The sequence below is a fragment of the Podarcis pityusensis genome, assembly GCF_964106645.2.
Source record: "Podarcis pityusensis genome assembly, chromosome: 15".
Lineage (NCBI taxonomy): Eukaryota > Metazoa > Chordata > Lepidosauria > Squamata > Lacertidae > Podarcis > Podarcis pityusensis.
The window spans coordinates 38,905,252-38,932,777 of record NC_138040.1 but is presented as its reverse complement, the minus strand read 5'-3'; the positions used below and the strand labels follow the sequence as shown (position 1 = coordinate 38,932,777).

The window sequence follows — 27,526 nt, the reverse complement described above, 5'->3', positions numbered from 1 at the left end:
ATTGGTTTGATACAAACCATGGTTCTAAGAGAAGTGCTACTGCTTTGACTTATTGCACAGTACAACTGCACTGTGGTATAAAAAGTGTGACAAAAAGGTTTAGGTATGTAGCACAGTCCTAGAATGAAAGCAAGAATTTTTACTTCTGCAAGTATCAAACTAATGTCTATGATAAAGACACAGTATTTCAGCATGTTTTCCTGATGTATGAAGCATCTACAATATGGCAACTTAGATTGCAGTGAGTGGTGAAACTTACAGGTGTACATGCTTAAACATTCATAATTTTAAGGACCATTTCTGTCATTTGCACTTCAGGATTTTCCTACAACACAGACAAGATGCACACAGAGCAAACATCAACTACTGCCTCAAATCTAGAGCTATGGTATTTGGCCTCACAGAGGGGAAGTGGGAAAAGGGAATAGGAAATTCAGGCAAGTTCTGTATTTGGGGGCTGCTCCTTGTGGTATTTATCTTCCAACACAGGAACATGCTGGGGAAAAAGATGTGCATCTTTTGCAAGTTGACAATTGCTGGATGAATTGCTGATTTCTGTCACAATGCACAGAATGACAGAAGTCAGGTATTTGGCTAAGCAGTAAGCTATAATCACTCGTGGCCATTCTCTAATTACAAGAGAAAAGCATATTCACTGCTTTTTTCCAACCTTGCTTGGGTTCCTATATTGGAACACAATAAAGTGTCCTTAGGCCCTCAGACTTCCAGGGTTCTCCTTACAGAGGCCAATAAATGCACCAAAGTCAGATATTTACTGGAAAAAGAATTAAATAACTTTTAAAATAGACATATTTTACAAAGTGCATAAACTTCAACAGCTGTTTGGGAATTGATTGACCGAGGCTGGACTCTTCCTATAACTGCTGCTAGAGATTCTAATCCAGAACTTGGTTGTGTCAAATAGCATCACTCAGGGTCACCCAGACTTCCTTTTGTGTTGTGCTTCCTAGGCAGAGGGGTCCACGCTTTAAAGCTCCAAAGTGTGCTTTTTTTTGGCCCCAGCACTTTCCCTATGAAAACCTGCTCTTTACCCCTGAAAACAATTCCGCAGAAAACCTGAACGGCTGTTTGTGGGTTTTCCTGGGGAAAGCAGTGGTGGGGGTGGGCTTGGGAGCTGGGACCTGTACCTAGGAAGCACAGGGCAAAAGGTGAAGAGTGGATGAGCCCTCAGCTGCAGCACAAGTGGATGAGATGATGAACAATGCAGAAACAAATAGTGCAAATACATAGGATGAATAACCAAACTGAATACTGACAAAGAGTTTTGATACACAATACAGAGAGAATAATAGCATGACACATTGTTTGCTGTTGCCTTTGTAGATGGGGCTTTCTGAAAATATGAGCAAATCCTCTGAGGCCATGCTGAGACACAGGTGAAGTGAGCCCCTGCTGCATCTGGACTCACCTGACGGTTACCTGTTTCAGGTTACAGTTCCACATTTTTTTCCAGCAGCAAGTAAGTTCCCCTTGCCCTCTAGTGTGGACCACCCACCCCCAGCAGTGCATTCAGCTTAGAGAAACAGCACTGTTTCTTTCCTTACTCAACCTTCAAGGGCAAGGGAAGCAGAATTCGCCTTTCTCCTTGCTTACTACAGGACTTGAAGAACTGGTAGCAAGGAGAAAATGGAGGTGAGCAAATATATTAGTGGCCTCCTGTATCCAATATACAGCTCAGCATATCAACTTGGTGAGCAGTTGGCCAACCACCTTCCTATGTTTGGTCAGGAAAAAAATATGATCTCCTGTGTGAAAAGTGCAGGTGCAGAGCTACTGCTACTCTGTTTTAAAACACAACCTACTAAATGGGCACAGGCATAGTTTTAATTCACCACCAGGATCTCTTGGTAAGTAGGTATAGGTTTAAAGGGTTGGGAAACATGATTCCCCTTGACCCAGACTTATCCCACTCACCCGCCGACAAATGAGATCAGAATTAGCTGTAAAGTGAGTGGATGTTCAGTCACAGACACCATCTTTGCGATGCATAATCCTTTCCAAACACTTGTAGTAGGGCATCCTATTCTTATTGAACTTAGCTCAGGGGAAGAGCCTGCCAGCAGCTCAGGCTCTCTTCCTTATTGCATAGCTGCTGGATCATTGCAGCTCTTAACACAGCATGGACAGCAAAGATACAAATGAAATGGAGCTTCTCCAGTATGCTAAAGCTGTTTGGATAAGAACTACACTAAGCAGACAACAGAGACAATTTCAGAATCTGAGGAGTCACCTGAGCCAGATACAGATTTACAGGGTTTTTCCAAGCACCTGTCTAGTTTATTCCTAAGTGAGTGCCTATGTGCTTTTCCTGTTGTAGCAAGGTTGGTACAGGACGATACATGGGAATTACCAGCACAATAGCGCTTGCTATGGTAGGGACAGGAACTGGCCTTTTTGCTTTGGTCTGTAGCTCCACCAGTTGGGCAAAGCAGCAGCAATAAGGTTTGAAGGAACAAAAATCTACTCAAAAATGTCTAGTGCTGGGTGTCCAGTGCAGCCACAAAACAAGCATTTCCATATGCCCACATTCCTCACAGCTTTACTCAGCAAAGTGTGGTATCTCCCCAGTTTGGTATCAACATCCTGTATCATGGCTTTCCAACTCAAGAGGAGGTGTGAAGTTCTAGCACCGATTCCTGGCCCCGCCTAGTGCACCACTAGACCTGATGCGGGTGGTATTGCAACTTGACACACGCTAGCCTCTAGCCAGAGGACACAGCCCAGAGAGTCAAAGTGCTTGCTGCACTTCCCATGGAATAAGACTTGGGTGGTGAGTCCTCCAGAGCTCCAGGCAGTGTGGGGTGAAGCATGCTGGGCACAGCAGCAACAGAGGAGACAAGAGGAAGGTGGACAGGAGCCTTGATGAGTTTTCAACATGGAGCAAATCTAAGGAAGCAACAGGTAAAGATTAGCTAGGCCAGTGATGGATGGATGGATGGATGGATGGATGGATGGAGAAATCAAAGCGGGATGGAAACTACGTTATGGCTATTTCAAAACTGCACACACTGGGTAAAAAAACATTTAAGTGTCAACATAAGTGACAATTAGGAAAAGGATAGTACTGAATGCATTGTGTAGCTCTATGAGAAATCTCTAAAAAATACAGTAGCATTCAACAGTGCAACTTAGACTGCAAAAAAATTGAAAAACAAAAGATAATGAATTGTTTTAGTGACTTTTGGCTAAAATATTAAATTTGCATTGTTTAAACAAAGTATATTCATTTGGGAGGCGGTTATGTGGCAGTTGTCTACGCTTCTTTCACAAACAGTAAGCAATCAGAAAAGCAGGAAATAGGTCTGGAGAAAGGAGAGTGCCTCTTTCTGCCCTGTACTATCAATGGAAAAAGAGATTTCACTCAATCATGTTATATTCTGAGGACAACTCAAGACAGCCACTGCTATTCCTACCATGTTTCTTGGATGATAATGGGTGCACCCCGCTAAAACAAAAAACTACAAGTACATAGACATGCCCCTACACCAGCTAAACATCAGTACAGTATGATGAAAATAAAGTTTGCTGCAATCAAAAAGATTTTGATTCACTGTAATGAATTAACCATTACTTCACTGTATTGTTTAGGATTGTGGAATTAAGGCTGTTACTGTTCCTTCACGGCCATTTGACTCTGAGCCGCTTTAGCTGTGGACAAACAAGAACGCTGAAGGTGGTATGAGAAACACATATTAATTTGTGGCTTACACATTCATTTATTGAGTCCTAGGGTCATGCTTGGCCAAACCGGCTTGGTAGGTTTTTGAAGCACTACCAACAACCCACAAAATCTGCAAACAGCATTCATTGTGAGTTGAGTGCACACACCACAGCCAAAATAGTTTTTTGCACTTTTCCCAACTGGGTGATGAGTAGAAAGACAGGGCAACTTACATTTGGTGGAGCTGGTTAGTCTGGCTTTATGGAAGGGGCTGGTCCATGCCGATGCCCATTGTTTGGTAAATCTCTTTCAGCAGCAACAGCACTGTGTCCTCTGACTCCCTGGAAGTTAAATATTTATACAATGAATTACTTATTAGAGCTACATATAGAGCAAGTGTGCCCAAGTGGCAGATTTACTTAGGCACCAGGAAAAAGGACAATCCTAACACTTAACACACACACAATCATCTCATCCCACAGCTATAGTTATGATTGTTGAAGACACAACTTTGAATGAAGTGTTCAGGACAATAATAAGGATGTTTGCATTACTCTTGTCAGTTTCCTATGTCCTCCCAGATGTTATTACTCCTGAAAGTGGTTGGAAAGTTATGAGACTGTCCCACCCCACCTCCTTGGCTGAAAGTGGTGGAAACCCCTTGTTTGGCTCCTACTGGAAAGTCTTCAGAGAACCTTGTTCTGCCTATTGATAGATCTTGCCCCCAGTAAGGGAGAACATATATATCGCTCTGAGCTTCTTGGAAGATGAGGGAAATTGCTAATTAATTTAAAGACACATTTTTAAAAAACTTGTTTACCAGTAGCAGAGATGGCCTTGCAGTGCAAACAGGTACTCATTAAAGCTTTCGATTGGCTTCTCTTGAAGCACGTAGTCAATGCGGTGGCCACCATTGAGCATACCCACGTTAACTGGGGCAGACTCTTCTTTCACTGGTGTGGTTGGTTCCTCAAGTTTCCTATCTGAATTGTTTAAGAAAGAAAGACAGCATTAATATACACAGCTAAAATTGGTTACCAGGCTGGGTTGGTGAAGGCATGACTGTCCAATGCTAACAGGTATTGCAAGTCATGTTTCCTGCCTAAGGAGGAGTAAGATGCTCTGTCACACACTAGATGCAGACATCTTTGCAAGTATCACCACAGGCAACTGAAAACAAGGGGTGACTGCTGCCAAAACAAAACTAATTTGACATTTTGGCAAGAGTTATACCAGTCCATGTGCAGGCCCAAATATTACAGAGCACAAATTCAAAGGGAGCAAAAGTCGTCAGTATCTGGCCAAAGGATACCTAAATGAATTGACAAAATTATTCAAAACTCTAACATGGTTGAGAGTCTAAGGAGTAAGAGACCACCATCTTGCAGAGAGCTGAGCAAGTTCGGGTCAGGTCAGTGCTTGAATGGATGAAACCCAGGAACCTCATTTATGTTGCCTTTAATGTGATGTGCATAGGGCTGTTCTTAAAAACAGTTGAGAAGCTGCAGCTGGTACACAAGGCTGCTGCCAGTTTGGACTGACTCAGCCAGCTAGAAGCATATAACATGGGTTGTGAAGGGTCTGCGCTGACTGCCTATATGCTACCAAGCCAAATGCAAGGTTTTAGTGCTGATGTATGGAACCCTGAATGACGCTGAACCCAGTTAACTTAAGGAGCATCTCTCCCTGCCCTGCCAAGGAATTAAAATCTGTTGGGGATGTACTGGTCATGTCATCTCTGTGTGAAGCCTGTAGTCTGTAGCTCTTTGGCTCAAGACAAGGCCTTCTCAGAGGTGGAACCCCAGCTGTGGAACATCCTTCCCCTTAATATACAACTGGTGGTAACACTGCTTAACTTCCAGTGCCAATTAAAGACTCACCACTAGTCACCTGGCTGGGGCGGAGTCGGACATGATTGAGGTTACTTATTTTAACACTGAATAGGAGCAGGTTAAGTGAGCTGCTTTTCATTCTGTTTTATGTTGTTCACTTTTATGTATCATACTTATCTTGAATGCTGATGTATACATTTGTTTTTACTGTATATCTGGGCAGGGCAGTACAGATATTTGTTTTAGCCAGCTTAAGATCACTTGACAATGAAGGGCAGAACAGAACTTGTATAAATGCATCAATGGAAGCATCTTGCAAGGACTTGTGCAGAGCAACAGGCAAAATTTTCCCTTGGTTGCAACAGGAAGAATGGGTGGGTTCTGCTGGATTCTGCACCTTGTTCTTCCGTTTACAAACTACAATTAAGCCCCTGCTCACCAGTCTGTTTCTCTGAACTGGCTTCAGCTTCCAATACTTGTTCCGTATCTCCAGTGGCTCCTGCCTCCACAGCTGGAAGTGAAGTCCTGGTGAATGACTGCCAAGCTGTTCTCAAGGAGCCCAGTAAATTGTTTTTGAGGTCCATGCTCATTCGCGTGAGGCCTTCCTTCAGTTCTGAAAAGGAGAAGGTAAAAACAGCCTTACAATTAAAAAACCAGCCTGTTCTGAAAGTCTGCAATTAAAAATATGTCATCAACAGGTCAGGATACATCTCTCTTACCCGTGGACCCCTTGTGGCTTATCCTCATAGCTTCAGCACCGCTCAGTTCCTAACACCCTCTTCTTTTTCTTCCCCCGTGTCTTCAATCCTATCCTTGAGTCTCACAATTCCACCATCTCTCTCTCGCCCCTTCCTCCCTGCCCCACTGGAACTTTCCTCAACTTTTCTCCAATTCTCTTGTTTCCCTGGATTATTTCTCACATATTGTTTTATTTCCAGAAGATGGATGGCTGGAATTATTCATCTTCGTACACAAGTGAAAACATTATTTCAAGAATCATTTGTATCGCTTGTTGAGGTTGCCAGAGGATTGTGGCTAACATTCTGAGGAAGTAGAAATATCTAAAGAGCAACTTTGGGAGGCAAAATGTGATATGGGAACTTGGCACCTAACTCTTGTTTTGTCCCTGGTAGCATGCAATGAGTCATAATTATTGGTCTGAATTGTAGCATGTGAATTGTAGCATATGTAGATAAATTGCAGAAAGAGCATCTTCAGTTTTGGTACCTAATTGCATAAGCTCAGTTACAAAATTCTCTTCTAAGTTATCAAAAGCTTTGAATGTTTTAAGTGTCAAAATGGTAATTGGTGTTTCGTTTTGTTCAATTTCCTATAGGAAAGAACATTCAAAACATTTCTAATTAGGTCTAAAATTTATTATTTTGTTACAAATCCCACTTGATCTGAGTTAGTATAATTATAAATAATTTATCAAGTCTGCTAGACAATAAAATATTTTTAGACCCAACTCTTGAATGTCTCCAGGTATATAATATTTGATCAATTTCCACATTCCACAAAATAACCTTCAATAATTCCAGAAAATTATTTCTTTAACTGAGCTATTTAGATATTGTTATGTTTTTAAATAAAACATTTCCCTGTATGGACTAGGGATTTGTTATTTAATCAGGTTGATAGTTGCTTTTTAATCATGAACGGCTAGCACACAACTTTCTAAATGAATCCTGGGTCTCAGGATAGGTGTTATGATTGCCCCAAGGGGAGCAGAAGACAATCTGTATGTCTTGTGTTCAATCACTAGCCAGAAATATAAGGTGGTTTTTTTGGAGCGTACTTAGATTCAAAGGGCGATGCAAGCAGAAGGAAGATTCTCTCTTTTACCTAAGTGCATTCTCTTCCTCCCCTTGTGGTGAGGGAGCAGCATTGGATCAAACTCCACATCAGGGACAATCATGGGCTCAATTCTGTATGCTACTGGATCAAACTGCAGAAGAAAGCAAGCAGAGACACTTCATTCTAATTTATATATCACATCTCCTATCCAACCTTTTGGTTCCAAATGACCACTAAGGTGGCTTATAAACAATTCTAAAAACAATATAATGATTAAATTCAAAATCATTCTTAAAATATACTAGCAAAACCAGTGGCAATATATAAATATATAAATCACATTGCATTAAAAAATAATATCTAGCAGCAGCATATTAACCCTAAAAGGTTCAGGACTAGGATTTCTGAAGGACCCCATTCTTGGCTTGAACCTGCCTGCCAAGACCTTCTTCCAAGTTCAGTTCAGGTGTATGTTTGGTTAGGACAGTGATGGCCAAACTTGGCCCGCCAGCTGTTTTAGGACTACAATTCCCATCATCCCTGACCACTGGTCCTGTTAGCTAGGGATGATGGGAGTTGTAGTCCAAAAACAGAGATGGGACATGACAAATGGGTTATTTATTTATTTTTCTCTCATTTACACCCCACCTTTCTTTCGTCATAGCACCTGAAAGCTTATAGAAAGCCCCTCCATTCCTAGACTGCTCCTAGGCCAACAACGTACTGGAAAAACTGCAGAGCTGCCCTCGCATCCATGAAATCCTGAATTGCTGCTGACAAGGCAGCTTCAGCATGTCCCCCATACAACAGACTGTTGGACAGCACAATAAGTACACCAAGAGAATCCCAGTTCTGTCCCTCTGGCGCAGCATCAGTATCTGGTCTGCAAGAGGACTGGTCTCCTAGCAAAGAAGATGGGATTTCTAGTGATGCCACCCTGCCCAACCTTTGCTGGTGCTACACTGAGTACCTAGAAGAATGAAGGATTCCTAAAGTCACTTATCATTATTAAGATAATGAAATAAAAATGAACTTCAGGCAAAATTGTCCAAAATGGTCACATTTTATGTTATTTTCAATGAATTGAATACTTGGTATTTAACTGGGCACAGTAGGGACGCAGGTGGCACTGTGGTCTAAACCACTGAGCCTTGGGCTTGCCGATCAAAAGGTCAGAGGTTCGAACCCCCGCGATGGTTGCTTGGTCCCAGCTCCTGCTAACCTAGCAGTTCAAAAGCACCCCAAAAAGTGCAAGTAGATTAATAGGTACCGCTCCGACGGGAAGGTAAACGGCATTTCTGTGCGCTGCTCTGGTGTTGGTGTTCCGTTGCACCAGAAGCAGCTAAGTCATGCTGGCCACATGACCCGGAAAAACTGCGGAGCGAACACCAGCTCCCTCGGCCTGTAAAGCAAGATGAGCGCGGCGACCCCGGAGTCGTTCGCGACTAGACTTAACTGTCAGGGGTCCCTTTACCTTATCTTTAACTGGGCACAGAACTGGTATGTATCTGTTAGTGGTTTTGTTTTCTTCTGTTTTCATTTAATAATTTATATACTACACTTAATGCCAAGTACCAGTATATTTTCCAATTACAATCCACTTAAATTGGGTGGAAACATGTGGCCTTCCAGATGTTGTTAGACTCCAAACTGCATCAGCCCCAGTTGCATGGCCAATGATCAGGGATGATGAAAGGAGCAACCAGTTCCAGATTCCTGCCTTTAATGGAAGCTTTGTGGATCCCATGACAGCAGTGCATTTCACATTTAAGTTCACATTCCACATTATGCAGTAAAGCCACTGCAGGGTATCTAAATATCTTGAGTTGGAATCAGACCAAGTTAATTGCACTTAAGCCCCATTGGAATTAATGAGACCTAATTTAGTCATTATGAATCTTATAGAGATTGCACAAAAATAGATGTGTGAATAACTTGGGACGGCACCCAATAATTTGACCCTCCGGAGGGGGTGGGAGAACAAGACATTGCTGCTCATACATACAGGATGGAATACATTGAAGAAGCCTTTGCAGGTAGGCAGGCTGTAGTTCGGATCAATCCTTTTCACCCCTCGCACAGTGAGAAACATCCCAATAGGGGAGCCAAAGGCAAAGAAGATCTCTGGTTTGTAGATTAGCTGAGGATAGTTTGCAGAGACCTAATGGAGTTTAAATACAACATACTGTTTTTGTGGGAAATAAACTTCATGCAGCAAATTTATGAGAGTGTATTACTTGAAATTAAGCACAAAGCAATTATGAAACAAGCAATCCCTCCCTGCACATGACACACAGCTGACCTGTGGAACTCACTGCTGCAGGACATTATGATTTTTATTTTACTCTCCTTCTAATGACCTTTGAGTGGCTTCTCAGGCAATCCTTTCTCCAAGCTTAAACAATTTAAGCTTCAGATATTAACTAGCTCGGGAAGCTTCAGATGGCTCTCTAGGTTACATATTATCTGGGATAGACAAATATTTGTTAGACTAAACACCTGAGTTATCCTTTGGGATGTTTAAAGACTCAGAAGCATAAAACTTATTAAATCACCAGTACTGAAAACCTCAAACCAAGGTACTGAAAGAGAATATAAGAAGACTTCTACTGCAAAAGGCCCATCGAGTCCAGCATCCTGTTCTCACAGTAGCAAACCAGATGCCTATGGGAAGCTTGCAAGCAGGACCCGAGTGCCACAGTGCCCTCCCCACGATTCTCAGCACATGCTATCCAGAGGCATACAGCCTCCAACAAGGGAGGTGGAATATAGCCATCCATGAATGTGTCTAATTCTCTTTCAAAACCAACCAAATTGGTGGTCCTCGCTACCTCTTGTGGGAGCAAATTCCATAGTTTAACTATGTGAAGAAGTACCGTATTTTTCGGTGTATAAGACGATATTTTTTCTTTAGAAATAACTGAAAAATTGTGGGTCATCTTATACACGGATAGCGGCAGGCGACTGGTGGCAGCAGCCAGCAGGAGATTTGCAGTGGTGATTGGGTGTGTGATTGGTTGCTGCGGCAAGGCCTGCTGGCGATTGTTGCAGTCCCAAAAATAGGGGTTGTCTTATACATGGGGGCGTGTTATACACAGAAAAATACGGCACTTTCTTCTGCATCTTCCAACATTCAGTGTCATCGGATGTCTCCAAGTTCTAGTACTGTATATATTGAGGGAGACAAACCCATCCTAATTCCTTTTTGTTTTAAACACCCTGAACCATATCACCAGCAAACCAGGCTACCTCATGGCTCTGCCCTAACTCTAAATCACTTATGAGCAAGTTAACAACCACAGTGCCTAATACTAATCCTTGGAAGATTCCACTTTCTACAGAACCCACCATATACCTGTGACAGTGATTTAACAGCTTTTATTTCTAAATTTTAAACTGTGGTAATCCACCTAGGAACCAGCTAGTGAAGGGTTTAATTATCACCAACCCTCCGTTGGGAGAATTATCCATTTATTTCTACCCTTTGCCTGCTTCTGAACCAGTTTCCTAATCCATAAGAGGATCTCTCCTTTTATTCCATGACTGCTAAGCTTACTCAGGCTTCTTTCACAAGGTACTTTGAAATAAGCTTTTTTGAAAGACTAAGCACACAGTGTCAATTGGGTATGCTTGTTGACATAATATAGGAGAATAATAGAAGTTTTCCCAACCTAGCTGTGAGACTGGTCCAGGTAAATCCAAAACAAATTTGGCCTGGACTTGGGGAACTTAAGTAATACTTTCTTAAAACAGTTCAAGAGTCACTCAAAGCCCAACAGGTCATCTGTTGATTTATTATGCTCTTAAATTGAGGCTGGCACAGAGTTGTGTGGGAGGTGGGGGTTACCTGCCCTGTCACAACATCCAGACGCCGGCAACTTGTCTCTGCATTTGTAGGCTTTACAGGTACCTCCTGCTTGACATTTCCACCTTCCCCAGCAGCTGCAGGTGTCTGCCCTTTAGAATTCTGCAACAAAAATCAGACAGCCATCTCCTGTAGCATTCCTTTCAAGCACACTGCTGGCACAACTGCCCAACCCACTAGGCTACTGCAAGAGCAGAAGCTCACTTTGCAAAAAGGTTTCAGTGTTGCACAATAATTACCATTTAGCATTTCTACAGTATAAACAATATGCATTTGCCAATGTCACTGGTTGCTCAAGTTATTGTATTATTTACTTTTTGCCCAGGACATTCAAAGGCTTGGGTCAGTTTCCACACAAACATGCACTTAAGATCAATCTCTAATTTAAAAATACAATAGTAACAAATGCAAATGCCTCTACCTTAGTTCTACCAATTTTTATGCTATTTCCCAATATGAACATCTCATCTGGAAAAGCTACTGGAGGCAGAGACAATTTTTAAAGGAAAACAAAGCAGACAGGGAAATATTAAGCACATCCATCTTACCACTCACTCCAAAGTTTGGCCTCCTAACAGCTTTTCATTTGAGAAATCAAAAGGGGGAGGAGACACTGGGACTTTCTTGCATGCTTGTTTGTATAACATGTAGTCTGTCCCAAGGTACATCAGTAGTAGCACACACATGAAGAAAAACTGTCTCCCTTCCAAAGTGGTAGTCCAAAACAGAAATAAAACCAGCAAAACTTAGTCCCCTCCACATCCTAAAGTATATATGCATAAGGTGTCAGAAATTTCTCAATTTCCACTTCCTCTCCAATAAAGAAATAACAAAAAAAACACACATAGAGATAGATTCAGGTAGGTGGGGTAGAAAAACCCCACCCCACCCTCCCACTATATATAAGGGTTTGGTGACTTCTGTTTCAGTGTATATGAAGAAGTGTGCATGCACACGAAAGCTTATACCAAGAACAAACTTAGTTGGTCTCTAAGGTGCTACTGGACAATTTTTTGGACATTAAGATGTATTGCCCAACTTACGAACGTATACAAACCCATGCCCCCATCGCCCCTGCCACCCCATCCCTGAGAACAATGGCAGGTCAATGCAGAGCCATCTGCAGCTTTTTTCAACCAGTTGTGCTTCCTGATCATTCCAAGATTTTAAGTTTAAAGCAGGAAATATATGTAAAAGGCAGCCTGCTCAGATCACCTTGCAGAAATGAAAGTAAAAGAAAAAAAAATGTGTGTGTGTGTGCAGAATTAAACACACACATATTTATGAAGAAAGAGGACCGAATGGCAGCATGGAGGAAACCAAGCGAAAGAGGAATAGAACTGGACAGGGCTGGTCTGCCCAATCCTACCCCAGAGATTATGAAATGTCCTTGCACTGGAGCTGCCTGCCTGCTAACGAACTAGAATAGAATAGACAGACAGAAGGGGGAGAGAGAAGATACGATTGCCAGAAGTGGTGGTGGGGAGAGAGCAAAGGGCTGGATGTTCCATTTGGTTCAAGTCAATAAATATTACCAATATCCACAAAATTATAGTACAAGGAGATTCAACGCATTCTGCATTTTTCCAATCCCTAACACTGAAGGTATGGATTTAAATCACTTGAACAATTACCCCAAACATACCTGGTTGTTGCTTTTGTTCCTTAAATAATGCAGAATTTTCATTCTGGGTCCCAGGGGAATTCCCATGTCTTTAAGTTCCTTTTCTGTGCACAAGGCCTGTTACAGTAAGAATCACACACACATATATGAGCTGTGGTTCTACAATAGATAGTGACTTAAATGAAAAGAGCCCTTGGACTTTAGTAACTTGTGTTTCAGTGCTATCCTTTGAGAAACACAGAGGGTTGAATATGGTCACGTCACCCTTATAAAAAATACAGCAATACTGGTAAATGTAGCTTCAGAAACTCTTCATGCAAATATTCTTCCACCACTAAACCATCTATAAGACTTGGGCAGCAACTTAGCTCTGTCTTTTAACACTGTTGTCAAGTAGTTGTTTCCTTCGCAGATTGAGCAAGTTCTAGTTGCTCATCCCACTCCGTAGCTTCAGTGGGACCTGCTGTCTAGTTGTCAAAAGGCAACACCAGAGAAGATCAAGAATGAGGGCAGGAAATGCTTCCTGAATAATCCTGGCACCATCTGGACACAGGGTTAGCTTTGCTGCTGATACGACACTTGAACGCAGTTGTCTTGTGACCACTCCTTGCAAGCCGCTTTCACAAGAGATCAGAACAAAGACCTGAATGGATTTGTTCCCTCCCCATTCCCCCACAAACTACCATTATTGATCTTCATGAAGGAGCCTAGAAGCTGAAGAAATAGACAAAAAGGAGCAAAGCAAGTAATGCAAAAGTTCTATATTTACCAGTGCTTGCCTGTCCACATTTTCCTTCTCGAATACAGAGCAATATTCAGAAAGCTCAAGCTCCGTCAAAATGTCTGTAACAGATCCAATACCTTCTTGGCCAGTTGCTGATACTTGTGACTCCTGTTAAAATAGATACCACTTCTGTACAGCTTTTCATTTGCATTGATAAAACACTTAAGACAGGATAGTTACCAATATATAGCTACTGGACTATATTGCTAGAGTACTGATTGTATCACAGTGTGTACATTTCTTTTATTACTGTTATAAATGTTATATTTTATTATTTGTTTATTTATTTCTTAGATTTATATACTCCCTTCATTGTAAGATATAGTATTATCAAAGGGTGATTTTAGGCATTTGCTTAACTTACCTGCTGTAAAAGAGCAAACACATACGTGATCCTTCTTTATTAAAATCAACATCTTAAAAGTCCTTAGCTTTGGCCATACCAAGGATTTGGAACCTGTGACCCTCCAGATGTTGTTGGACTCCAACTCATTACCCCATTCAATGTTGATGAGAGTTCTAGTTCAAAACATCTGGAGGCACCAGGCTTGCCATCTCAGGCTAGACTGTGCAGACATTTTCCCCTATTTTCTGAGAAACATGCAAAATAGGAAAACAGCCAGCCCTGACACAGGAGCTTAGGGGCACTTTTTGTGGAGTCACCTAGCTTTTGAATAAGTACAGAGTGCTGAGCTTTGAAGAATAGCAGGCTAATCTGCACAAAAGCAACAAAGATTCCCCAAAACACAGGGAACTTACAAGGCCAGCTTTAAACTCAGGAAGTTGTTGAATCATGTTAACGCATACCTCATTTTTATCTTCCTCTCCATCAGATGTACATTTTTGATTCGTGAGAAGATCAAACAATATAAGTGATCCTAAGAAAAGAATACAGTCAGTATCTTGGCGGAAAGGTCATAAATATAACATCTAGGGCACCGCAAATGTCTCGTCTTCCCTTTCTAGGATGGAGCTAGTTATTGTCTGTAAGCTTGTGATTTAACTCCCCGCCCACCTTTTTTAAATAAAATGCAATTATTGAGGCTGAGATTAGGAAGAGGGAGACTGACAGGGAAAACTGCCTTTGTATACCTTTCACCACCGGAATTCCTACCCCCAAGCTGCTTTTTCTCCCCCAGAGGAAAATATGTGGCAGTGTTCTTTCTCTTTTTCTCTTTTCCCTTTGAATTGCAACCTCAGCAGTGTAGTTTGTTTCATTAAATCATTATATTTGCACCTTGAGTACAAAAAGAAGAATAAAAGGGGAGCTACACTTATTAAAAATTGAGAGAGGTACAAGGCTTCAAAAAAAGGAGAACAAATTAAGCTTATTGCAGCTTTATTCAGCGTTCCTATTAGCCTCTAAATTCCTTGAGGCAAGATGTTGGTCAGATGTTATCAAGTAGGAGGAGCCCCTGCCCTCTTTGGGCACTAACATCTTGTGTTTGTTGGGACTGATGTCCTGATGTAAGTAACACAGGGCAGGCGGGCTACTCGTCTGTAGCCCCTGAGGATCTGCCAAGCGAAAAAACAGCAAAGGAGGGCTGAGAAGAGAACATTTCTAGAGCATTGTACTCCCAGCACCTCCAACAGTCTCCTCCACTGAGACTTCTGAAAGCTAGGAGCTTCTGGTACTGTTTCTCCCATCGTGCTCCAAATGAAAATTGTCTTACACTATGCATGGTAGCCATTACTTAAAAACAGCAACAAACTATGGCATGGCATGTTTGGCCTTCAGCGGATGCATTTTATATTTAAAAAGAAGTCTGTTAAAATAATCATGGAACTAAACATCACATGCAGCTCTGCTCTTAATCAGATTTTTTTAAAAAAGTTTAAACTTTAGACTGTAAAATGATAAAGGTTTTGAAACATTTGAAATAAAAGCCAGAGGAAGATGCTCTGGAAGTCTGATTTCTGCACTAACAAACCCTCTCAATCCCATGACCTCATGGGGGGAAATGCATTTAAAAATTGTTGTTGTTGTTGGAAAGTGGAAGAGCGAAGAAGCTGGATATTGCAATGAAAGATACTAAACAGAAATATATTCACATTTTATTTATTTCCATGTATAGAATGTTGGAGTTCTGGTTGGAGATTTTTGAGACAGATTTTGAATGTAATTCAGCCTTTCCAAACCTGCATGCAGCCAGCAGCTGATATATCTGAAACTTAGTCACAATAGCCACAAAATGAGTTATTTGCTTGTGAATGGCTGCTTTGATTGGCAACCTATCTTTAAATGGGAGTGAAACCTTATGCTCTGAAACTATAGGACTGGGGGGAAATGGAGTAACAGGTTACAAGGATACAAAACATGTTGTATTCCAAGACACAAATGTCTCCATTCAATTAAGGTGCTAGAAAAGGAAATGGGAAAAGGGAATTTTGACCATATACCTTTACGTTGTTCAGGGATAGGTGACCTGGTCAGGTCCCACAGAAAGAACACCACTGTGAGGAAGGATGTGATGATGATAATAATATAATAAATAAATAAACATGTCTGCATGCATCAAAATAAGAGAAAGGTATATATACCTAAGCTGTGACCTGCTATTGAGACTCCCCCTTTAAAATCAGGGTTCCTCTCCAAGAAGAGCAAGTAGATACGGTTCATTTCTGAAGCAACTGTGTCCACAATGGTCTGGCAGTAGGTGGAGCTATTATAGAAGAAAACATCTAGGATGGTGTCATTGATGAAATGACGCAGGCGATTGATGCTTGGCAAGGTGATTCTCTCCAAGTCTCTGTAAACAAAACAGAGAAGGGCATGTAGCCTTCCAGATGTTCTTGGCCTCCACTGAAGCTTTGTTATCCTACACAGATACCTGATCTTAGAAACCAGATAAAAATAAAGTTTGCCTGTGAACAGTACAAATCCAAGTGCTGCACTCTGTACTCCAGTGACTACACTTGCTCACTCAGAAGCAAGCCCCGTTGAATTCAGTGGATTGCCAGGACACAAGATTGGGCTACAACTAACCTGATGTTAAAATCCTCAGCAAACACAATGTCAATGAAAGTAAGATGGAAAGGATCTTTGAAAGACCTTCCTTTGCATCACTGTATTCTAAAGCAGCGTAGGGAACCTTTTCCAGCCCAAGGTCCACATTCTTCCAGGGAGAACTATAGAAGTGTAGAGTTGGAAGGGACCACTAGGATCATCTAGTCCACCCCCTTGCAATGCAGGCATCTTTTGCCCAACATGGGGCTTGAACGCATGACCCTGAGATTAAGAATCTCCTGCTCTACAGACTGAGCTATGTCAGAGCACGTAGCTAGTTGTGGGCAAGGCCAGAGGCAAAAGTGGGAAGAGCAACAAGTGTGAATTTTACTTTTTGTACAGTAGGCTAATTTCTACACATCCCTCTCTATCCTCCATCCAGGCAAGCAAGAAACATTGTCAGAGTTCAAAAATATATTCTACCCAGGCAAAAGCAATCAATCAATCAATTTTTATTACGGCAAACAGCCAGCATAAGCACTCATGGATGGTGCAAAAGCATGGTGTGGCCTGGAGAAAGGGTCTCTAACCGAAGAGAGTTCCAAGGTCAGAGAGGTCAGAGAGGCCCCATTCAGCCCCCGGGCTGGGGGCTCCCCGGTCCCTATTTTGAAGCAATGTTTCCCAATACAGGCTGTCTAATACTAGAACAAAGAAGCCTGGGGAGCTGCCCAGTTTTCCAATTAACCCTTGATTAAGCATATGCATGGGACAGGTAGGCAGACAGATTGCAAGACCTGATTATAAGGTGTAGTGTTTTGTTTCCATCCTCCAGGCAGAACAGGGTTTTTGAAAGCAGCTCTATTTCTCCAGGGGATTAAAGTACGAATGGGAGATGAAATACTTGGCAAAAAGTTTACCAAAGAGGATTTGCTGGATCCTTCAAGCAAAAAGTTACAAACAACTCCCTTGTTCCGGTGCTAATTTACTACAGGAGGGTTGTAATTAGGCACTCATTCGCTGAAAATAAATGCAAGTGCCTCCATAACCGTTGCCAATACAGAGATTGATCTAGGAGATTGTGGGAGCGGCACTGGGCATGTAAAAAATTTGAATAGGGGGCAACTATCTTCTGATTCCTTATTTGCAAGGCTGTTCTAGAGCAAAGTAGCAACAGCAAACTTAAAACACTATTTTTGGACATGCTGAACAGGATTAGGGTATGCCCAAAGTCCATAACATGCACTTCCCCTTCTGTCTCCCCTGCTTTGTCATTATTACCAGGCATGACAGCTCACACACTGTAGGAAATAGGAGTATTATCATTATTTAATAAATCTCTATACTGCCCTTCACCCAAGGATTATAGGGTGGTTTGCTATATATAAACACAAAAATAAATAACACAGTAACAAACAAAAAACAATAACCGCCCCCAACAGTTTAAAAGGCCATGGATTGTTTAATTAGCCAAAGGCCTGGAAGAAGAGGAATGTTTTTGCCTGGCACCTAAATATATGCAATGAATGGGGAGAGCATTCCACAGTTGGGGAGTCACTGCAGAAAAGGCCTGTTCTTGTGCTGCCACCCTCCAGATCTCTTGTACTTTGGCAAACTCTAGGCTGTCAGCATACAATGACTGGCAGGCTTGCTGGGAACACTCTTGGTTCACTTACACATCTACTCCAGTATGTAAAGTACTGTGCCAGTTCACTGGGAGGAATTCTACTCGGCCAATCTGTTGCTGCTCCTGAGCATTCTTGAAGTGGGCAGGCAGCATACTCAATGAAACATTGCGGAAGTCATTGACTGTAAGGAAAAAAATCAATTCTACATCAAGGCACAGAGAAACCACCCCACATTGAGGGCCCGACTAGATGTAATGATGGGATATGGATAAACAGATCTCCCACGTTTTTCCAAAATAGGAACATCCATTGTGGGGGGCGGGGGTGGGTGGAAAAGAAGGAAGGAGTATTTAATAAATTCCCCCTGCTCTGTTTTCCAAATCTGGACTGCACCCCAAAGCTGCTATTTGACTGAGGAGAAGGAAGATACACAAATATCATATTATACTCGTACATCCCCCTATCAATGGGTCAAATAGCAGCTAGGAAGGGGATTCAGATTGGGAAAGCAGAAAAAGAGAAAGGGGCTAACCCCCCAACCCCTCAGGCCCAACCTCATGTCAGGGCTTCTATCTTTAGAAAAAGAAGATGAAGGATGGGAGATCTGATCATGGATGCCACAGCATCTCATCTGATATGTACCCAAGGAACTTATTAAGTTTATACATATTTAATTCAACAGTTCACATGTGGAAACTCAGTGTGTTAATCCGTTTCCTGATTTCGTGTTTCTACATATACTGCAATCAGCTTACAAAGCTCATGGAGCATAGCATTTGGGAATCATAGCACTGGCCTGTAATTGTAACAGGGTAACTTCATACTTTTTGAGATATAGCCCTTCCAAGAAGCATTTTACCCATCTTATATTGCAAACCAAGATGAACTGGAAACCAAACATTGACAGACAGCTTTGCACCCAAGGTTAACTTCTGAAAAAATATACTCTCTTGTTTTCCTAAAACTAGTTTTGTTGCATATTGAATCATACCTTATGGCATTTTGAGTTGCAACTTAAAAGGGAGAAGTGTTAGGTTAGGTGAGCATTTCACGGAAGATGCACCTTTTTACCCTGGTCTCTGACACCCAAAATTATATGGTTTAGGACCCACCCTATTTGGATTCTAAATTGTTTTAACCAATTTTAATACTGTAGTTTTACACTGTTGTAACCTGGCTGGGTTAAGCCATTTAAGCACTGCAGTGTCCTTCATCATGACCAAGGAGGAGCTGCTGCTAGGCAAGTCCTGTTACAGGGAAGAGACTGCTGGAACCATAAGGGGCAAGCAAGACATTCCCAAGGCAGTTTACAGTTAAAATAGAAATACAACAATACAGCAAGACAGTAAAATGAATACAACAAAACAGCAGCAATCGAATCTTGGTCATATTAAATTATTATTAAATATATAATAAACCTAAAAAGCCTCAACAGTGTGTAGCCTGTTCACACCAAACAGGCTGGCACTGCAACTGTATTTTATTGAAGAAAAATAAAAGCCACACATCAAGTCTGCAAACACACAATGGGTAATGCAGAAAACAAAAGAATTCAGCATTTTTGCAATGATGACAACTGGATTTCTCATAAAAAGCAAGCAAAGGTTGGCAATTCTAGAAAAACCCCTAGTGCAGAAGCAACTTAGGACACAGTAAGCCCCAGTGATTTGTTACATCTGTAAACTACATTTGTGTTTTATGCAACTTTTGCATCAATCTTGATTACAAAGCAAGATCAAGCAAAGCTGTACTAGTTGCAGAATAAAGTGCCCTAAGGTGAAAGGATTTTGAAGAACTTTTGCATCTATACTCTACTTTTTAGTACCATCACCAGTTTCTGTTGAAAGTATCTCAATTTCCAATGTAATTCCCAGTGCCAAAGAGGACTTATATGTAATAAACATCTGTAAACGACATTCTCTAGAGACTGTTTTGGCCCACTAAGCCTTGCAATTTTCCTATTTCAACGTTGATGGGAAGAGAATTATATATAATTTAAGGCTGCTGTAATATGGAGGAAGTACTGTACTAGTTTAGTTTGGATATATCCTCCTTGGCAATCTTAGAATCATTAGCCAATTGATCTTGTGGACAACTTGCTTCTCCATCTCAAACAGAATCAGTCTGAGTGACTTTCTAGTCAAATACAGTCATCAGTTAATTTCCTCATCATATGAACAAAACATATATTCAGCCTTACACTCTAGCAAATAGCTGATATTCACTGGACCAGTGGGCTCTGACATCATCAGTTTTAGATTCCACTGCTATTGTTTTTATTGTATTCATTTTACTGTTTCTGCTGTATTGTTCTATTTCTATTTTAACTGTAAAGCTGCCCTGGGAATGTCTCTCTGAAAAGTGGAATACAATTAAATAATATATAATGGAATAAAATGGTTATAAATACATCACAATAACTCTGTCTGTACAACAGACCCACATCTTTTGTGGACCTCCTGGGATGCAGAACCAACAAGTATCTTTTATACTGCAGACTTACCGCACTGAACAATACTCCGGAACCGAATATCACATGCAGGTCCAATTCCATGAACAACAAAAACCAAATGGTCTATCTGCAAAGGTTCCCCTGAAATAAATAGAAATTGCATACTTATCAAGACACTATTTTCAAATGAGAGTGACATTCTCTCAAAATGTAAGTTTTGGTCCTGGCCCCCCCCCCCCCCCAAAATAAGCTTACATTTTTCAAAGAAAAGTTATGGATTTTATACTTGAGCTAAATCAAATATTTGATTATGCTTCGGCTTCCCTAATTTTTTAAAAATAAAAAAAATTAATAGATAAAATATATATTACAGTGGTGCCCCGCAAGACGAATGCCTCGCAAGACGAAAAACCCGCTAGACGAAAGGGTTTTCCGTTTTTCGATGCGCTTCGCAAGACGAATTTCCCTATGGGCTTGCTTCGCAAAACGAAAAAGTCTTGCGAGTCTTGCGATTTTTTTCGCTCCCCCCCCCTTTTTCTAAGCCGCTAAGCCGCTAAGCCTTTAATAGCCGCTAAACCGCTAATAGCGCTAATCCGCTAATAGGGTTGCTTCGCAAGACGAAAAAAACGCTAGACGAAGAGACTCGCGGAACGGATTAATTTCATCTTGCGAGGCACCACTGTATTATAAACGTGCCTATTTACTTTTCAGTAGTAGTATAACATCTTTAAGAATTATGTTCAAGTTTGGGTATGGTTTGGTTTGAAGCAAGGGCAGAAGTACCAGGCAGTTTTCTAATCATTTTAGTCACATCTGTTTATCCTGTTTAATGAACAATCCCTGCGTAAAATCATATCAAGAAAGAAAAAGCACGTAAGTTTAAAATAAGCAAGGGGGGGGGGACGCATGTCATTACCATTAGGAATTTCAGCAGAAATATTTTCCACTCCTCTCTTCACAGTTCTTGGCCGGCCTTGCTCTGTGGGACTTGCGCCCCAGTCATCAGTGGTTGTTACTGGGTGGTAATGTACCATCAACTTGAAAGGACCACAAAAATAAAAGATGTTAGCGCTACATAAGTAGGAGAAACAAACCACAAAGCAGAGACTATCAATTTCAAAGGTGGGTAATAATTTAAATGCAACTCCCAAATATGGACATGCAGGAACGCTGGAGGAGAGGCAGACATTCTCCTCTCCCGGTGCACACCCATTTTATTTATTTGGACACTTTATATACTGCTCATATTTACACAAATCTCTAAGTGGTTTACAACATAGATTAAAACATTTTTTTCCAATGACAAATACAAAGATTGCCAGAAAATGTCCGCATTCTATCAGAGACAATTAAGAAATAAGCAGAGCATATTCTTTAGCATCAAAATAAATATTACATAGAAAAATTAGCTACAGAAATAGAAGGAAAATGCCACATTGTGGAATACAGTACATAGCTAATCATAATACTCTTTAAACATAGGAAATGAAATATTACAAATGAAAACTAACTAAAAATATATAAATTCCACATTTTAAAACAGCATGATTGACAGCTAGACAAAAGAAAAACCACCTCCCATTTGCAAAATACCATATCCCCATCGATCATATAATTAAGCAATTAAATTCCCAACAATAAGCACAACATAAATTACAGCTAAAAATGCCTTCCATTCGGTTCTTCTCAAGCACACCTTTTCATGATCAATACACTCACATCAATTCAGCATATGCCAATATATGCATGCCTACCATTTTGACACTCCCTCAAATCATACTCTCCACACTCAGAAACCACAGGCATAATTCAATCTCACACCTTCAAACAACCCACACGCATGTCTACACCATAAAACCCAGAAAATGGGTAGAATATAGAAACTCCTTTCTCCAAATTTCTAACAGACAAGGCAATAACACTTCACCTATTCTCCCCTCTAGAAATGAACTTTTCTTTTCACAAGTTCCTGATTTCCTGAAACAGAGTCAAAACTGTTTATTAAAAGATAAACGATGCTTGTAATACTTGAGAGGCGCAAAGAGCAAACTTTTAAGCTTCACTATACCTTTGGGTTATGCAATATGATGATTTCTCTGGTCGGAGACTCCAGTTTCTTTTTCCACTCATCTAAGGTGACACAGATCATATAGGTGTCCTGAGAAGAAGAAGAAGAAGAAGACGAAAATCTTTAAAGAGTCAAATATATGTCTTTAAAAAAAATTAAAAAATCTATCAAAGCACAATCCTATGCATATTTACTCATCTTTAACTGGACTACTATTCTGAGAGCACAATATACAAAATTAAATGACTAGAATCAGTTCCAAAACTATAGTTTGAAGTACCAAGCCAATAAAGTCCTAATTAGCCTCTCAATACATGCCTTTCGTGGGGGGGGGGGGGGACACACCTCAATCAAGACTATTAAGAGAAAAAGCAAAATATGTAGGTATTTTATTGTCTGGGAGATGGTGAGGCAGCAATGAGGGAACAATCACCAAGAATGCATGTCTATGTCCTTACAATATAAATCGGGGGGGCCAAACAAAATACAGCATCAGGAAATTAGGCCTTCTGCTGTAACTGACATTATTATCAACTGAGGGGAGAGATGATTAGAAATGTAGAATGGTGGGGGGGGGGGTAGCCTTTCTCCACACACACCATCACCTTGGCCATTTGACTTGTAGGTGAAAATTTACAGATATCGGTATCATACATATAAGCTTGAGCTCCCATGTCGTTTTGCAAAGTTACAAAACTTGGCATATCCAAGATCAAAAATGGAAAACATTACAATCGGGGTATGCCTGGTCCTTGCCGGAGGCAGCAGTTATAATTTACAGTTACCTCTAGCTCTTCACTGAAGCTTTCAGGGTATGGAATATATCTGTTGTCTTTGTCCCCCTTGTAAAACCAAGTGCAGCGCCTCACTTCAGATTCATCTTCTTCCCAGTAAACAGCATAGCGTAACCTCTTCTTCAGATGTACATCGTATCTTCCCCCCTCTGTTGGAACAACTAGCTCATCACAGTACTTGCCTGCAAAACAAAAGGACTACTATAAAGCAGGAATTAAACCCAAGATAAGGGGACACCTGACCTCCACAGCCACACATTATTAACGGAACTTTGTAAAAAGGAAAAGCAGGGCTAAAACCAGATTCTAAAAGAATAAGTAGCCTATTTATTTTATTTTTTTGCTTCCTACAAAATATGGTATCTAATGCAGAATTCAGCAGACTGCAGCTTTATTCTTTAAAACAAGTGCATCATCTTTGTGGTTGACAAAATAGCTATGAAAGCATAACAAATAATGTTTACAAAATGATAACAATTTGTGGATAAATTCTGTATGTCCAGCATATTTTCCTGTCCTTCCCCAGGGACCTGCTGTTAAATTTCTCCACTCATTTCTCACACATTTACTTCCAGCCACCAACACTCGCAACGAAGTACAATTGTAGAAGGTAGGTCATTTTTTATAATTCCCTGCTTTTGAAACACTCCCTCTGATCCCTTGGTATTCACAATTATACTGCAGATCATAGTCTTCAGAGTCACTTAGTTAATAAGCCACTATATTAGTAAATCACTGGCTTTCTTCCTTGTCCTATACCAGAAGAACTTTGATACATCCAATGAAATTGATTGGCAATAGATTTATGATGGACAAATGAAAAGTACTTATTTGCACAACACAAAATTTATAGCATGCACTGCCACAACATATGGCAATGACTATATGGAGTTGGGGAAATTTATGAAGGCTACCTCTGACTTTTATGCTTCCCTGCTTTCTGGGCTTCCCAGGTGTATCTGATTGGCTACTGTAAAAAACAGAATCCTGGGCTAGGGAATTTTTGGCCTAACCGAGTGGGGCACTTCTTATAATCTTAGGTGCAAAATAGCCATCAAATTAATTAAATTAATTGGGAGTATATCTCATTGAACTCAATGGGACTTATGTATGAGTAGTGACATACATAGGATTGTACTATAAGGGTGGCCATGACAATGGGTTTCTGGCTGGAAACGCTCATATTTCAAACCCAGTTTCAAGTCGTCATCTGATGATTTAGTTTTTGAGTGAACCATGCAACCACGCCAGTCAGAGAGATTATTTTCAAGGGAAGATGACTTAGAATTGGATATAGTCATATTGGAGGAAACCTCTGAACACCACTAATGCAACAGAGGATACTGAGAAAGATTGCTAACTAATAAGGCTTAGTGTTAAAGGATAGCTCCCACCTCCCCAGCATTTCAACTTACTGGATTTATGAGCATTTTCTAACTTCTCTGAATCTTGTCCACTGAAGGGAATCCACCTCTCTCTTGAATCTACTACCTTGCAATAAAACCAATGAGGGCAAACTGCCTCATATTTATTGGCTGCATCTGTTTCCAGTGCTTCAGATGAGCTGGCTAAATTAGGCAATGGAGAAGGCTCTGTCGGTTGATGCTCTGCTGCTGACATTGCACTGCCTGGAAGAACACAAGACAGGAAACAGAATATGGTTTAAAATACCTACAGTTTATTTGATAGCAATGAATGAAAAGGTTACGTAGGAATAAAAATGACCCCAGACAGCACAGTTTCTGAGAAAATGAGCGAGATAAAATTGTAAATTGCTACAAATGAGCCAACAGCAACCACACTGACATCAAGCCTCTCAAATCAAATCAAACTTACAATTTGGACTGCAACTTCAGCACAAAGCAATTCAGTGGGACCACTAACTAAACATCTAAGAGCCCACAACTGCATCAGAACTACTTTCCCTTCTGCAGCTTTATAAATTATTTTTAAATGCATCATTCTAAAATTCATGGACAGGCATATTACCATCCCTTTGAATTACACCTCCACATCTGAGAACCAGAAGAGAAATTATAACTGAATGAAAATAGGTAAGTGAATCAAAATACAAATGAAAATAAAAAGAACTACATCACTCGCAGACAGGTAGGAATCCCCACCTAACTGACATGAAAATGTACCCCAAATGATAATTTAAATAAGATACTTACAGCCACAGAATCCTAACTGCTCAGTCTTTACTCTACTACAGGGTGGGGAACAGGTTTTATTGCTTTAAAGAGACCCTAGGCGCTTGCTAACACATTAAATTTCAGTCTTGGATATACATAATGATAATTAAATAAGCTAATATTAAGACATTTTGACTTCTTGCAGTTGCGAACTATAGATGCCTTCACATATTCAGTTTTGTGATGCTTTTGCCTCCACATGGCAAAACACACTAACCTGTCACAAGGCAATTGTTCAAAAATATTTCTCCAGAAATCTCCAATAGAGACAATGGTTTCAATGCACATATGGACAGTGACAACTAGACTGGTGCTTTCAGCATCAAAAACAGTAAGCTAAGCAAAAATATGAATAATGATCCTAGTCCTTGCATAAAATTGTCAGAAGGGTACGAATTAGACATGCAAACACTGCTCCAAATTCTTAGTCAGCAAAATAACAACACTTTGGTCCCTGTGAGGCAGTGACCCCATCTCCTTATAATCACAGGGTATTTACTACTAAGCACCCAGATACCAAATACAAAAGCCACAAGCTTAACCAATCATTTCAGCACATGCTTCCAGTTTCATAATACTGGTTGTGCCGAGCAACAAACAGCAAATGTGACAGATTCCCCTTAGGAAGAAGAGGAGGCTGGATAAACACCCATCGCTACAAAATGAGTTGTGCACACAGCTGCTCCCAGCCATTACTGACGCTACGGATGCCACGTTCCAAGCCCTGCTGCCCCCCTGATCCAGTAACCCACTGTTGCCCTTGTTAGTCTAAAGGCCACCCTGTCCTCCTCAGCACCTTCGCAGCACCCGCCACCTCCTACCTAATCCCTGTACCATCTGTGACCAAGGTTTCTCCTACCTGGTACCCAGCCTTTGAGAACACCTTACAGGAAGGACCCAGGCTGTCTTTCAGCTTCTTGACACCCAATCGCAATCCATTTGATGATCCCCTGACACCATCCCTCCCAAAAATAAAAATAAAATATAGGCACTTGGACACTGGGCAGCCCCCTCCCCCCCAGACCACTGCTGGCTGGGCAGGTATTGATAACCTCCTCCTGCCCGTTACACCTGGGGTGGCAGGTGCAGGGCTCAGGTAAACCTGCGTCTACCTGCGTGTGCAGGCACACATCCTTCCCCTGCCACCACATGGGCATCGATGACCTCCCCGCCCCACAGAAACACACACGCACACGTCCCTCTCCATCCTGTCACTCCCCGCAGGAATCCATGACATTTTGCATCCCCGTCCCCCCGTTCCTTTTTACCCATTGCTGGCGAACACGCCTGGACATCAGGCGCAGCGACCGCAGAACGGACCGCGAGTCCCCGCCCTCGCCGACACGCATTCGCTGAACGTCCGAACGGGGCTCGTCGTTCCACAAGCCACGGGGGGCTGCGGATCTGCCCCCCAAACCCGCCCCGCCCGCCCCTCTTCCTCCTGACATCAGGGAGGTCAGAAATTCCCCTCCTTTTCCATGATGTCCAGCGGAGGCGGCGGCAGCAGCATCCCCTTGGCCGCCCCTTCCGCCGAAACACGGCGCCGCCGCCGCTTGGCGAGAATCGCCTCAGAGAGGCGCCGCGCTCGGCCCTCCGCCCCGGGCTGGCCTGTCGCGAGCAGCCCCAGCCCGTCCTCCCCGCCGCCTTCCTCTCGCACTGACCCCGGGCGCCCAGGCCGCGACGTGTCCTCGCCTTGCCGCTTCGCCGGCCGGCTGAGCTGTCGGCGGAGAAGGAGGAGGCTGGCGGAGGCGAGGCGGGGCCGCCTGGGGCGCGCGAGGCAGGCCGGCTCTCCTCGCAGCCCGCCTCCCACTGGGCCGGGCCTGGCCGGCCTGGCCCGCCTTCCGCCGCGAGCCTTGAGGGG

The 27,526-nt window shown here is 41.8% G+C and overlaps 1 protein-coding gene across 2 annotated transcripts; it reads right to left on the bottom strand.

The window, feature by feature from the left end:
- Positions 1-754: 754 nt before the first annotated feature.
- Positions 755-27,459, bottom strand: DDHD2 (DDHD domain containing 2). 2 transcript variants are annotated; one of them, XM_080982436.1, is made up of 18 exons: positions 27,327-27,459; positions 24,886-25,098; positions 23,462-23,652; positions 22,677-22,766; positions 21,525-21,645; positions 20,660-20,749; positions 18,205-18,337; positions 16,126-16,334; positions 14,392-14,462; positions 13,570-13,692; positions 12,822-12,917; positions 11,159-11,278; positions 9,317-9,472; positions 7,360-7,462; positions 5,954-6,127; positions 4,503-4,665; positions 3,916-4,023; positions 755-2,907 (listed from the first exon to the last, which is right to left on the bottom strand). In XM_080982436.1, the coding sequence occupies exons 2-17, from the start codon at positions 25,088-25,090 to the stop codon at positions 3,942-3,944; spliced, it is 2,127 nt and encodes a 708-aa protein (XP_080838562.1). In that variant the 5' UTR covers positions 25,091-25,098; positions 27,327-27,459; the 3' UTR covers positions 755-2,907; positions 3,916-3,941. The 2 variants fall into 2 exon arrangements, with proteins under 2 accessions (XP_080838562.1, XP_080838561.1); XM_080982435.1 differs by lacking the exon at positions 27,327-27,459 and adding an exon at positions 26,934-27,077.
- Positions 27,460-27,526: the final 67 nt, after the last annotated feature.

Excerpts from the sequence above, each read along its gene's own strand:
- DDHD2 (XM_080982435.1), bottom strand. Across the intron at positions 21,646-22,676 it reads TCATATTGCATAACCCAAAG|TTGATGGTACATTACCACCC; the intron begins GTATAGTGAAGC and ends GGTCCTTTCAAG. Across the intron at positions 13,693-14,391 it reads GAGAGGAAGATAAAAATGAG|GAGTCACAAGTATCAGCAAC; the intron begins GTATGCGTTAAC and ends CTATTTTAACAG.